This window comes from Ctenocephalides felis, unplaced genomic scaffold, assembly GCF_003426905.1.
Source record: "Ctenocephalides felis isolate EL2017-DRISC unplaced genomic scaffold, ASM342690v1 CF-g0.4_SCAFFOLD_00845, whole genome shotgun sequence".
NCBI classification, from domain to species: Eukaryota; Metazoa; Arthropoda; class Insecta; order Siphonaptera; family Pulicidae; genus Ctenocephalides; species Ctenocephalides felis.
The window spans coordinates 56,309,181-56,324,394 of NW_020536999.1; the positions used below are offsets into that span (position 1 = coordinate 56,309,181).

Below are 15,214 nucleotides of genomic sequence, written 5' to 3' on the forward strand. Positions count from 1 at the left end.
ATATGTTTATTGTACCAAATTGTATTAAAATAAAAGTATTATTGTTTTAATAGCCATATAAAAACTTACAAACTAACTATGATGAAAGAGTATTGATAAATTTAACAATAAATAATGCCACGAACAATAACAAAATATATTGTTATTTTGACGATAACAATATATATTGCTTGTTATGACTGACATACAAATAAAATGTGGTAATATACTAGCCGAAACTACATACACCTAGTTAGGAAATAAGTTCTATTAAAATGCCATGTCTAGTAATTTTATTTAATAATATTAGATGCATGAATTATGAAAGCAAATCAATGGAATCAAATTACAGTCTTATGATACTATGATATCAAAGCTATAATCTATTTATAATAATATTCTATAAATAGAACTATAGTTAAAATAACGCAGAAAAAACTCTTATTATGCAAATTTTTAATTTAATTTAAACGCATTTAACGTTCATTTTAAAAAGTCGTATTTTTAGTAAAAAAAAATCAAAATTTATCTAGCTATTCAGTGCTCCACATTTTTGAAACATTGAGGAGTACATATATGAAGTTTTACTCTATCGTCTGATTTTAGAAGTACTTTAACATATTTTTCGTCATTCTATTAGTATAGTAATAAAAATCTCCATATACAATAAATTATATATTTTAATACAAAATATTATAAATTTTTATAAACAAATTTTCAGAATATATTTTTATTTTCGATATCAAAAAGCTATCTAATGTTTCTTTTTATGGGCCAGATATATTTTATTTTCTTAAAATTTAAAACTGATCAAGCTAAAAAATTAATATGCTAGATTAATAACCGTTATTAAAAAACAAAAGCACCCTGAACAAATCAAATAAGAGAAAAATGTATCTGACTTTAATAAGACCAACTATAATATATGCCTTCACCAATTTGGTGCATGACAAGCAAGAATAATATAAATAAATTACAAAAAATTCAGAATAAAGCCTTAAGATTAGTTTTTGGAAGATCAAGAAACCCAGTAAATCTACACTATATATCAAACAAAATACTACATGAAGCAATGCAAGTTCCGGAAATTAGAGAATTAATAAATAAAATCTCAAAATTATTTTTTTTCAAAATGTTTAGTTAATAATAACACAACAATTAATTTGATAGATTCTGTAACAAAAAATATGTTCTGGTATTCTAACTATGTGCTACCTAGTTTTATAAAAGATCTTTAGACAAAATAAATATTTCAGTTTTAATTTATCCAAAATTTTCCAACACATTTATGGTTTTGTTAGTGTTGTATAGTCCTTAAATATATGGTTTGTGGTTTTTGTGATATTTTTGCCAAATAATTAATATTATTTATATTAAAGTAATAGTTATATGAATTTATTATAGTTTAAATAATTGTTTTGTTATCTTCAAATGAAGATAGATATTCATGTTGTAAATTTATAGAATGCATATATTTTTTTCATATTAAATGTAATAAAAATCTTATAAAAAAACTTGATTTACCAAGTAAGGCAGTGTTTTCCAACCTTATAAAACCCCTCGCCTTAATTTTTTTCTTATTTATAAGTATTTCTTAAATACTTAACTGATATTACAATTTATTTATCAGACTACAAATTAACATGTAATATTATATAAAATTATAAATAAAAAATAATTATTTATTTGTTCATTTTTTTTATCATTTCAAAATGTTTGCTTTATTTTCGGGAATACTATGATTTATTTTGGAAATTGCTGTATACCCCTATTACAACAGTCTTAACCAGAGTACGCGCCCCACAGATTGAAAACCATGGAAATAAGGTAAGAAGTAAATTACAATTTGATTACTAGTTAGATAATGTAACATAGTTCCTCATTTCAATAATTACTTATATTAACATATCAATATCAACGAAAAACATCGACAATTATTAATCCTTAAACTTGACTACAACACGATGACTAACTAAGTAATTAATAAGAATGATCTGGATTTGCAAACGAACGTACGGATGTAATAAATTAGATTTCAAAAGCTGCATGTTTTCTATCACGCCACAGCCAGTATATAATTTGTTCATGTAGATGTATGTAAATACAAAGTGAAAAGGATACATGGTGGAGGTAAAAAAGTGTTGTTCGTCAAGAGTCTTATGAATAATGCACGTGCCGTGAATTACGGCGTTATAGGAATAATGTATTAAGACAGTGATTCCCAACCTGTGGGGCGCCATACCGTTCCAAGGGGGGCGCGAAGCTGTTTCAAAAATATTATTTTTAAATGCTGAGTAAGTGTCAAAAACAAATCAACAAAATACTTAAAGTACTTCTAAGAGTGTTTGAGCTCAAAAAAAGAAATTGCTATGTTTCTTGCTCATAACAAAAGAAACGGAGCAATCTTGTTTTAGGACACAAAGTTCCTCGCAAAATTTGCGTATTTAGTTGATATTTTTCAAAGACTTAGCGATTTAAATAAATCAATGCAAGGATCTCAAATTCGTGCTTTTGGTCAGAAAGACAAGATTACGGCTTTTATGAAAAAAATAGAACTGTGTATAGCTAGTATCAAATAACTTTATAACTTTAACATGTTTCCCACTTTTAAAATTACTTGTGTTACTGATGAAATAGAAGTAAGTAAAGATCTTATTATTATATCAGTCATATGACTAGTCTACGAACCCAATTTTCGCATTACTTTATCTAATTACGTCCAAATACGAATGGATTAGAAATCCATTTGTCCTTGAGAAACATGATGATTTTGGTCATTCAAAAGCAGAGCAGAAAATGATAATTGATTTATCTAATAATAGCACATTGAAGCAGATGTTTCAGGACGAAAATATATTGTTAAGTTTTGGTTACCAGTAAAGGACGATTTTGCTACTTTGACAAATAATGCTTTAGAAATTTTATTACCATTTGTGAGATCTTACTTATGTGAAACAGAAAATTCTTATAATAAATAGTTATGTTTGTATGTATATTTTTCATAATACTGTGTATTATATGGCATAATTTTAGTTATGTTAAGTATATTTAAATTAAATTGTTAGAAAAATAAGAAGGGGGGCGCAATATTTTTTCATTCGAAAGGGGGGCGCAAGGAAGAAAAGGTTGGAAACCGCTGTATTAGGACCTACTTTTGGCGTACGATGTGCATCGTGCCGTTGGCTCGTTTCCAATAGCAGAGTCCGCCGCACTCGGGGACTATATTTAAGTTTATTGCTTTACTTTTACGATTAGAACGATCATTATCGTTGTCGAAATAGTTTGCGGCGAAACAGTTAACAGCGCGGAAAACAATGCTTGTTTAATATTTACATTATTGAATCGCTTGTTGACTCTTTGTTGATTAAACAGAACACAACTTATATCTCAATGAGGGTTAATAGCCGCAAGTATATGGTAAGGCGTGATTACAGTGACCGATTGCGAAATTAAGTAAATTTAATGTGCGCAGACGATTTTCAGGTCCGTTGAGCAATCCGTTAAAAGCCAAAGACACAGCAGAAAGTAACACACGGCATTAAAATTTTATTACTCTGATAATAAATTGCAATAAATTTAATATCGCTTACCTTGTCGTCTTCACCTTCACTATCACACTGTAACAAAGAGAAAATATCTCCATTAGTAAAATATAAGTAAAGTTATATAAATAAGTAAAAAGTAATATAAATAGATAAATAAATGAGAAAACATATATAAATAAATAAATAAATATATATATATATATATTATATATATATATATATAAATATATTAACGAAGTCTAGTAATCGGGCATACCATCAATAAAAACATGAATTTCTTTAACAATTTATTCTACATCCATACGTTTCGGCTATAATCCTAGCCTTCATTCAGTAGAAAATTAGTTAATTTTAGTGTTGAATTAGAAGATTTTATATCTTCAACCAGTAATTTTTAGTATGTAGTGAATTAGTATTTTATGAAATATTGTTTAATTACGAGTTTAATTGCTATATAGCATAGTGTAGTGCATTACCAATACCATGGATTAGTAAAATCTAATTTAACACTAAGATTAACTAATTTCCCACTGAATGAAGGCTAGTATTATAGCCGAAACGTATCGATGTAAAATTAACTTTTTAAAGAAATTCATATTTTTTTAGTGATGTTGTGCCCGATTACTAGACTTTATTAATACATATGCCAACATCAAATGCAGAATCATACAATATATATATATATATATATATATATATATATATATATAATATATATATATATATATATATATATATATATATATATATGGTTTAGAACTATTATATAATAGGCAATATCTTATTTTGGTCCCACCGCTGCCACCAAATGAAGAGATATTAATTATTGGATCTCTTCTGATATGTAAAAACAAACATTTTTTTAAAGGATTATTGACTTTATTTTAAATTATTACTTAGTTGAGTGCTGATATTTTACTTATTGGAGGTTCAATCAGAACTAACTCTCCCGCTTTAATAACCCTTTTTATATAATAGACCGTATTATAAGGTCATAGGGTCGATTTACAAAAGTTTTTTATTATTGTTAGCGTTGGTACTTAACTTATTACAAAGTTATTTTGATATGGGAACTGATAACTTAGGATACTGCTTATTACATAATAGTTATCAACAATATATACATTAAGGGTGTCCCAGAACTCAACGTCAAGCCGAAACGGAAACATAGTATTTTTCTATTCAGAAATTCAAATATTTTACCATTTACAATCCTGATAAAATGCGCGAACTTTTGACGGAACTTGCCAAAACACTTTAGTACACCTTTTTTAAGAGAGGATTTTTCAAAGTCGAACAATTTGGAAAATTTTAAATTCATAGTTTAATTGCCTTCATTTTTGCCTGTGGTCCTTAACGTAAACAATTATGGATCCACCCTTTAAATGAATTTAATCAATGGACATTAGCTACAATAACCGAAAAATGCAATTTTACCAAAGCTCTAGGTTGCACAAAATCTTATAATTTTCAAACTACATGCGTTTTTTTATTTTTTTTATTATGGTTACAATTAATACTATAACCCCTTTTTGGCTTGACGTTGAGTTCTGAAACATTAATATACAAAGTATATTTCGATTATAATAGAAGCATATACGCCAATAATAATTTAGTATTGATTTAATATGTACATATATATACATTACAAACAAGCAAACCCAAATATTAAAATTTGGGGGTCAATTCTCGGATAAAATATAATAAGTGATGCTATGCTACGGGCCTATCTCCATATGAGGTGGTTGTAACAGCCTGTCAAAAAACTATGTATTTGCTGTTTGATCATGTGTTTTACACATAAAACCCAACCTGCAAAACGCAAAAACGTCAAAGAACAATTTTATCATAAGTACATCTTTCTGAAGTCTCACTGATAACATATACGTGAAGTTAGGCTCAGTGTGTAAAACGTTTGATCGCACAGCAAGTACATACAAAAGTGGTACAGTTCGTTACTACCATCTCATACGAAGATAGGTCCGTAACATAGCGTTGCCATAAAAAAAATTTATCCGAGAATTGGATCTTTAATTTGTACTGTTTTATGCATATTTTTGCAGACTTTATAAATACTTTGCCATATCCAATAATAGGTCACGACCGTTAAGAAGTTGCATTTAAACATGACTTTATCCTATATCTGTTCGAAAGATCTAAATCTATTAATTTATGCAAAGCACGATCTTTCGAGACAGAAACGATGTCATTTAAAAGTTTCTTTGTATTAATTGTAGACTCATTTCGGTTTTGGAATAGAATTTGTATGTAGAAAAACAGTTTGAAATATTTACAAACAATTGCAATGAAACCTCACATTTGGAATATTGTTATTAAATTATGTCGTCAATAAGAAATTGGGTATATTATTTTTATTAAGAGTCCAGTAAAGTGTTGTGCAAATTTGACTTAGCGCTTGTCTATTTTACAGAAAGCAACCCAAACAGTTGTCCCAACTCTAAGCGATTAATTATTATTAAAAATTTTATGATAAGAAAAATATTTATTGGTGCAGCAATGCCGGATTATATCTATTTTCACGTGAGAACACATTGCTATCTATATTTCCAAGTGGAAACTGATGTCACTAATGCTTGGCAACAGAATGCTCGAGGCGGAATCGAACATGGGATTTCTGATTCAGGTCCAGTCGAGGAATAACGAATAGTTTAATATTGAGATCAGTACCAATAGTCATAGAAAATTTAATCAAAAAAACTTTTCCAAAACTAATTAAATTTATAATAATCAATGCAAGTAACTTACGATATATCCTTTTCCGGAACTACACCGGCTACTTGCCTGTTGAAGAAGAAAAATGAAAATATAGTACAATAACCATAGATATCTAATATCTAATATCTATATATATATATATATATATATATATATATATATATGTTTATAAATATGTGTTTATATATAATGTATATGTGTATGATTTAAAGAGTGTGTTACCTAAGTACCCATATCATTGTAGACATATTAATTACAAACATAATCAGTATAAGTAATTATAGAAGAAAATGTCGATGGCTTTTTGAACCATGTGTGTTTTGCAACAGCAATAAGGCTTTCAAAACCGCATGCAATAAGAGTGATTTATTACCTATACCAGTATTATAGTCTTGCTTACATATACAATATGCTAACGGCAAAACTTAAACATTGCAAATTTATAGGTGGAAATAACTACACGGTAATGTTTTCAAAAGCAATTTGTAAAAATAATAGAAAATAATTTGAATCATTATTGAGGTCTATTCGAATTATTCGTAATAAGATTGGATAAGTTTTTAAATCGATTATCGATCAAAATATCCCCGATTCGTTGGTTCGATCCTATTTACTGAATACCCTAGTACGACAGGTAATTAAAAGTACAACAAAAGTAAAGATTATTCAAAATATACTTTTATTACTACATTTAAATTAAAAATGACTAAAGCATACATTGCTAGTGTAAGCTAGATATAGTATTTCTAAAACTACCATAGAAAACCAATGAAAATTAAATTAATTCGCATATCGATTTTGGTGCACGGGATTCCCATTTCCCGGCACATGAAACTAGATTAGTTCCAATTTAAAAAATTGATTATAAAGTGGATAACATGCTACAGGTAGAGAAATAGTGCTAATATTTGTATTTTTTGTACAATATATGTTAATAATTGCATTTATATTAAATATAAAATATCACAATAAAATTATAGAATAAATTACATACGACAACACAACAAGAATTTAAAAAAAGTTTCATCCCTTGCAATATTGTAAAAACTTATAAGCTCATAAAGCTTAAAGCTTTAGGTAGTAGTAAGCGATCTATTACGTCCCACATGTGCACGTGCCAGTGATTTAGATTGACATACTATATAAAATAAGGAAATAATCTTGCTCTCATCATACCATTTGAATTTGTATTTCAACACTGTTAAATTTCTCATGTATTTAACACTAAATTGCTCGACCATAAAACAACCGAGAAACCACTCAAATTCTGTAATGAAACCGTTTACAAATTTGTTTTTATTTCAACGCTCATAAACATTTAATTACAACCGGCAAATAATTATAAAGTTACAAAAAAGTTGTGTTACATAAAGAATTTAATTCATATCTATAATAATAATAAAAATCACTTTCAGAAATGCATTTTTAGCATTTTGAAATTAATGTGATTCTAAAATAGCAACTCACATGTGAGATTACTAAAATAACCAAATTGTACTAAAAATGTAGCAAATGTTTATATAGAATCTATCCGGAAACGAGGATCATTTAAAAATGTTTTATAGAAAAAAATGTAGAAAATACTAGTTTTCAATGTATAAAAAGAAGACAATAGTAGCCAAATGTACCATATTGATGAAAACACTGGTGCAAATCGTTTGCCGTCCCTTTCCACTACTATAAAAATATTTACACCCTTATATGTGAAATTTATGCTTAAATAACAGATGATTAATTGTTTTTAAGCTTGGTCAAAATGCACAATACTAAACTACTAATTGTATAAAAACATTATTATCAATAGAATTTAAGAATACATAATATCAGTCAAAAAGTGCTAATAATCTTTTTCTGTAGATTTTTTTTGTTCGAATTATTTGAGAAAATCTTGTATCTATTATAAAATCTGAATTAAATCTATTATAAAAACTGATAATCGTTTTTTTTGAGAAATACTATTCAAAAACCGGTTTTCCTAAATATCGGTTAAAGAAGATAATAGATAAAAAATGTTATATTATTGTGTAAGTTATGAATTTACTCGAATGCTACACCAAAGATTAGATAAAATAAGAAATAGATAAATTGAAACAAATTATTTATATCTTTTAGATTGCCAAATAACACCGAACACACCTTATTTAAAATTAATTCATAGAAAGTAGATCAATAACGATAATTTATAGATCAAATAGATCTTCGATAGATTGATGGTTTAAAATTATAGATAAATTAAGAAATTTCAATTGCTGTGATAGAAGTTGATTTAACACAATTGAATCAACACGTAATAATTTTATGATTATCAAAGGTCATTATATCAAACATCTTTAAATAGAAAATTTATCTAATCTTTTGTATAGAAAGCAAGTAAGTTCACTTGCACAATAATGAAAAATTCATCTGTTTCTTTTATATACTCATTTTATGCATTTTTTTCAATTTGTTATATAAATGTGATTTTAATATATTACTATAATCAGAAGCTTAATGACTATTAGTAAATTTTAATATTTGCTATTTAAAATTATTTATACTTTCTTTATCTATTGATGTAGTTTCAAATAATGGAAATGAAAATATTAGAACGAAAATGTTTTTATTTATAAAATTATTATATCAATAGTTTTATCATTATCAAATATTTGTCATTATATCTTTAAATAGATAATTTATCTAATCTTTGACATATATTTCAAGTAAGTTCATTATATCATCAAATATAATGAATATCATTATATCAAACAACTCTAAATAGATAATTTATCTAATATTTGGTGTGGATTTCAAGTAAGTTCATTCTCACAAAAATAAAAAATGCAACTGTTCTTTTATGTGCATAGTTTCTATAAGCAGTTCTATGCATAGTTATCGATTTGATTGATTGAACTGTCATTTTAAATTTAAATAATTGAAATGAAAATATTAGCGCAGAAATGAATTTATTTATAAACTCATTATATCAATAATTTTATCATTATCTAAGGTCATTATATCTTTAAATGAATAACTTATGTAATCTTTGGTATATATTTCAAGTAAGTTCATTATATCATCAAATATAATGAATATCATCATATCAAACATCTTTAAATAGATAATTTATCTAATATTTGGTATGAATTTCAAGTAAGTTCACTCTTACAAAAATAGAAAATGCAACTGTTCTTTTATATGCATAGTTTCTATAATATCTTTAAATTGATCGAACTGCCATTTTAATATATTACTAATTAGTAACTTAGTGCCTTATTTGTAAGCTTAAATATTTACAATTTAAAATAATCAGCGCGGTAACGATTTTTAATAAAAATTATATACCGCATAAAAATGAGCAGCAAATTCAATTAAAATCATGCGATTTAGAATTATATAATTATTCCTTACAAATAATAGAGTTGTTATTTCTGTCATCGTAAGCTTTCTACATGAATAAGATTTTCTGAGCCTACACGTCTTTTGATGTACGATCGTATATAATAATCATTGATGTGGATGTGGATGTGGTATAATTGTGATTAGTACTTACATCACTAAGTCTATCTCTGGAGCTGTCTGGATCTCGAGGAGCGACTGATGAACCAGTCAGACGCAACGAAGCTCTTCCGCTGTCATCAGAAGTGCCTGCATCCAGTGAACGAGCAAATTCCTGGAAATCGAATTACAAATATGTAATAAAGCACATATGGATCAACTAAATGTCTAAAAGTTATATAGGGTAATTTCAAAAAAATGTTATTGATGTATTTTTATAATATTTCTCAATTTAAGTCCAACTGTGTTGCTATGCTATCCGTTAGAAACAAATGTTTTATACATTTTATATGTTTTAGACAATTTAAATGTTTTATACATTTTATATGTTTTATACATTTTTACATTTACCTTTTTCGGTCTTTTCTTAAATTATCTTTGTTTTCCTACAGTAGTATCATGTGATTGTTGTGTTGTAAAATGTGTTAATAAAGTGTGTTTTTTCCTCATCTGCTGAATGATGAGACACATCTAGTCTCGAAACTTACAAAAAATTTTCTACATTCGACGCATTGACTGTTTTATTCATTTCAATAATATTTCTTATATTTACAGAGCGTTTTCTTTACTTGGAAAACTGCAGGCAAGTTAAAGAAGAGACAGGCAGGTTAAGAGACATTATAATCATATACGCCTCAAAGATTTGTAAGAAATTGCAATAAAAGTTGCATAAATATATTCAGTAAAAAACTCGTTTATCCGGCCCTCAATTATACGGATTCGTGATTATCCGGACTACCAAACAATTTATATGAACAATTCGTGATATAGCAGCAATGAAGAGTAAAAGTCGCTTACGTCAAATGACAATTACCAAATATTTTAAACCAAATTGAACTGTTTACCTAATTATTTCATGATTACCAAATACATATTGTGAACAAATTATTATATACGTACCTAACAAATTATTATATTCGTACATAAGTACCTAAATATTTTATTCCATGATCAATGCTCCAGTTTACTATTATGAATGTAATGTAATCTAAGAAAATATGTATGTACACACATAAGTAAGTACTAACTTATTTCCTTTATTTTTAATAAACACATAACATTATTCTTCATACATTCGATTATCCTGATTTTCGATTATCCGTATGTCGACGACAATTAGTCCGATTAATCGAGTTTCTATTGTAGTGGCAAAAACGTTATATTAGTATCCTTTCTTTTTGCATGGGGTGTCCCAGATCTCAACGCCTAGCCAAAACGTGATGATAGTATTGATCATAACCTTCATGAAAACAAATTAAAGAAGAATACCTCACGTAGTTTGAAAAATATGAGCTTTTAAGTGTAACCTAGAGCTTTGGTGAACATGTGACCATTTTTCGGTTATGGTTTTTTCATTTTATTCATTTAAGCTTTGGATCTGTACTCGCAAATAATATTTCTAGGACAACAATCAAAAATAATAATATACAATTACCTCAAGTTTTAAAGAACAGAGACTTTTCGTTGAACCATAAATACAAAATTTTCATCAAACAAGTCGGCGCATTTAATCAGAATTGATAGTAAAATACTAGATCTTTTTATAATAAAAAAAAATCGAGTAAAAAATAAAAACCTATATATGCACTAATAAAAATATTATATATCTACATTACAAACAATTACGACAATCTGTATGTTGATTAAAGAAATTTTGTTGAATACAATAAATACGCATTTCTATTTTAAATTTCCTGTATTATTTACCATAATTAAATATGTGATGCTTATTTGATTAGGTTTTGCAAGATGGTATTTTTGCGCATGTTTTGCAAATGTCAAATTAATTTGTACTTAATGAATAAATATAAATCACATTATGTGCGATGTAATTTATATTTCTAAATGTATCTACTAAATTAGAAAATACTAAATTATTACAGAATAAACTGATAACTGTAATAATAGAATGCAGGAATAGAATGCTCCTTCAATGCACATTTTACTAAATAAAAAGATAAGTAAATATTTGGATAAGATTTCTATGATCTCTAGAGCATATCTGAATTTCTCTTTAAAAAAAGTAATTGTTGAATTAAAATGTTTCAAAATTAAAATTTTATTAGTTGGCTATTAAAAACTGTGACCAAACAATTACATGAGTTAATAGTAATTGAATTACCATAATTCAAACATGATTTATTTATAAATTTACTACTTATAAAATATTATTACAATCGAATGTATTTTGCGGTTTAACAGCTCAATGTTGACGTTATAAATAACATTTTATTCAAATTACTATGAATTTGATTTATGCTTTGGAGGTATAAATTAATCTAAAAACGCTATTGAAACTGCCTCCTCTGCAACTGACATTTATAAAACCAACATCGGAAATATATAATTAAAATTAATTGAATAGTTATATAAACCATAATTAAATGTAATGATCAGTAGTAGCATTTAATAACTGATTTCCATTAAAACTGATTTTAAAACATAAAAACACGTAACAAATTATGATTAAAATTAATATGCCATAAATCATTTATGGTAAATAAACCCGTGATATGTAAATTTTAATTAGTTGTTAAAAAACTGAACAGGCTTTTAAACAGACGAGCATCTTAATAAAACGAGTAAAAAACTAATTTGTTATACGTATGAATATTAAAAGTGCACATTTATAACCACGTCAAATATTTATAGTTAATGATAATACATAAATCTCATATATATAGTTATTCTTTTTTATAAATTTCTACGAATTTTTCTGTCTCTGATCTTTATATTTGAAACACAGGTTCATAAAAATAGAGAATACAAATAAAGATACTTTGTATAAAGGCCAGAAAGATGATTCAAGAAAAACTTGGACCACGTCCAATGTTTTGGAAGAGTCCCAATGTTTTGGAAGAGTCCCAATGTTAATTGATCAGTTTAAATATTTACAAACCTGTACAAAAAGGCATTTGCAAGAATTAGGAAATGTGAAATATGTATTCAAATAGAGCCATATATAAACATGAGAATAAAGAAATGAAGTTAACTAACTATTTATTAAAGGAGACTAAATTTAATCTTCTAAAATATTAATAAAAATTAATTACAATATTTATTGATATAGACTACATCAACAAATATTGTAATTAATTTTTATTAATGTAGAGAAAATGAAATTTACTCCACTATATACTCGTAGTTATCTGCATCATGTAGATAACATTACCATATGTTTGTATTTCTTTTTTCTAATCATAAATATTTAAATAGGTCATAAATATAATTGTTTCATACATTTTGTTGTGCTTTAAAAGAAGTTTATTATGTTTTCTGAGTAGGGGAAATATGGACAAAATGGTACATATCAATTTTATAGCATTTATCAGGATGGATTTTTTACTATTTATTCATTTTTGTTCCCTTTCAAACAAACATACTAATACAATATAATGGGCAAAATGACATAAAACGATTTTGTAAGATCTACAGGGTAAATTAAAACCTGTCAAAGGTAATTGGCTTATAGCTTCTACTCAAATTACTTCTAAAACTGACCAAAAATCCACCGGTAAAAAAAGAGTCTTGCATTGGTTCCTTTTGAGCTTATGCATCATGAACTTCTTAAAACTTAGCATCTCAGTATATCCCTACCCAATGTCTAAGTTCATAAGTAATGTCCATATAAATGGTTATTAGATGATATAAACTTAGACAAATTATGGGCAAAATGGTTTTTGTAATTGGTCGTATTTTTCTTTAATAAATATGTTATTTTAGTTTCGTTCTTAATTATAAGACTGTTTCTGGTAGTCAATGAACCAAAGAATCAAAACGATTGTAACTAATTTAGAGAAATATCATCAATTATAGGACAAACCACCATGTTATTTTGTCTGTACTTCCCCTACATGTTTATTAGTTCAGTTAATAACCTATATACCATTCTGATAATATCTGGAAACTTTCACTAAACGCAATTCGTCGAGCATTTTACGAGATCATTTTTTTCTGGTGGTCGTCATAAAATATCACTTGAGATACGACTCACAAGTACTTTCATCTGTATAAAAAATTACCACCCGTTATGGTAAAAAAAAACATTCCAGACAAAGACAATCGAAATTATTTTATGATAAGAACAAATTAAATGCAAAAGATAAAAAAATTGCATGGATTGCAAAAATTGGATAAATAGACCAATCCGTGTAAAACCGAAAAATTCACTTATATTACTTATGTTCACTTATATGGAAAAATCGCGCTACACCAAAATCACTATAAAATGGCCTTTTTGTCAGTTTTTAATATGATGAATAACTAATATATTGAACGAAAAATGACTGTTAATATATTTAATAACAAACACATTTAATAAACTACAAGAATATTAATTTAATTCAATAACAAATCCTGAGATTTGCTCACATTCAGCAAATTTACGTTATCAAATATATATAAATACTAATTAAAAACTAAGTTTGAAAACAATGATGTTCTTTAGTTTTTACAATCGATAATTGCATTTTCAAATCCATACGTTCTACGTACATCATGAAAATCTTAAGTTAATTATTCAAATTACAGAAGAAAATTTTACATATATAATTTTTTTTAGTTAACAAACTTTACTAAACATATCATTGTGTTTGCCAATTGTACTGATTGACTACTTTGGCATAGTTAGATCAGTCTTATTTATATATGTATTTATATTAGACATACTAAAAATACCAGTTCTAATATTAATAATTCTTGTCTTTAATGCAATTTGATTTATAGCAATATGTACTAGTTTAAAAATAATTAAACTGATCTATTAACATTTGGACTCTTTCAAAAAATAATAACTTTTATCCAAATTTCTTATTTAAAGTAATTTGGAATAATAATTATTATTTATTATTAATTAGGTTGAGTCGATCTATTTTGGTTTTTAATAAAAAGTTGAACAAGTTTTTCCGAATTTTCTATCTATTGTGGAAAAATAATGTGATTTCATTAAATCAGAATTGTGAAATTCATTTGATATGGATTATATTCGTTTCATGTTGTTTGATGTCGTCAGTCGTGTTCATTTATTTTTATCTCTGTTTTATTTTAATAATTCAATTTATATCATAAACCTAACACATGTAGTAATGGCTAATAAAAAAACAATATATTCTTTTATTCAACGAATCATTAAAAGCTTATTTGCAATAATATAAATGAAATAATGATTGCGGTATAAAGCTCGTAATAAAAGTTACGATTCACTGATATTTTTATAGATATAATCCATAAATTATTTTACAATATTTTATACAAGCAATTATTTTAAATTGTGTAATTGTACAAACAAACGTTGTAACTGTAAACCACCGAGGCAGATAAGACACGGTTCTTGTAACTTGAATGTTTTGTATCTGTCAGCGATTCATAAATGCCATTTCGTGTAACGCTTTGTAAGAGAAACTAATTCATTTTTGTTCTCA

The 15,214-nt window shown here is 26.5% G+C and overlaps 1 protein-coding gene across 1 annotated transcript in view; it reads right to left on the reverse strand.

Annotated features, from left to right (window-relative positions):
• The window catches only part of LOC113386282 (autism susceptibility gene 2 protein-like), a 97,040-nt gene that overhangs the window by 39,272 nt on the left and 42,554 nt on the right, over window positions 1-15,214 (reverse strand). Inside the window, exons 3-5 of the mRNA XM_026624074.1 lie at window positions 9,790-9,909; window positions 6,291-6,326; window positions 3,570-3,596 (exon numbers count right to left, since the gene is read on the reverse strand). Of these exons, the coding sequence (XP_026479859.1) occupies window positions 3,570-3,596; window positions 6,291-6,326; window positions 9,790-9,909 (183 nt within the window). The remainder of the gene's footprint in view (window positions 1-3,569; window positions 3,597-6,290; window positions 6,327-9,789; window positions 9,910-15,214) is intronic.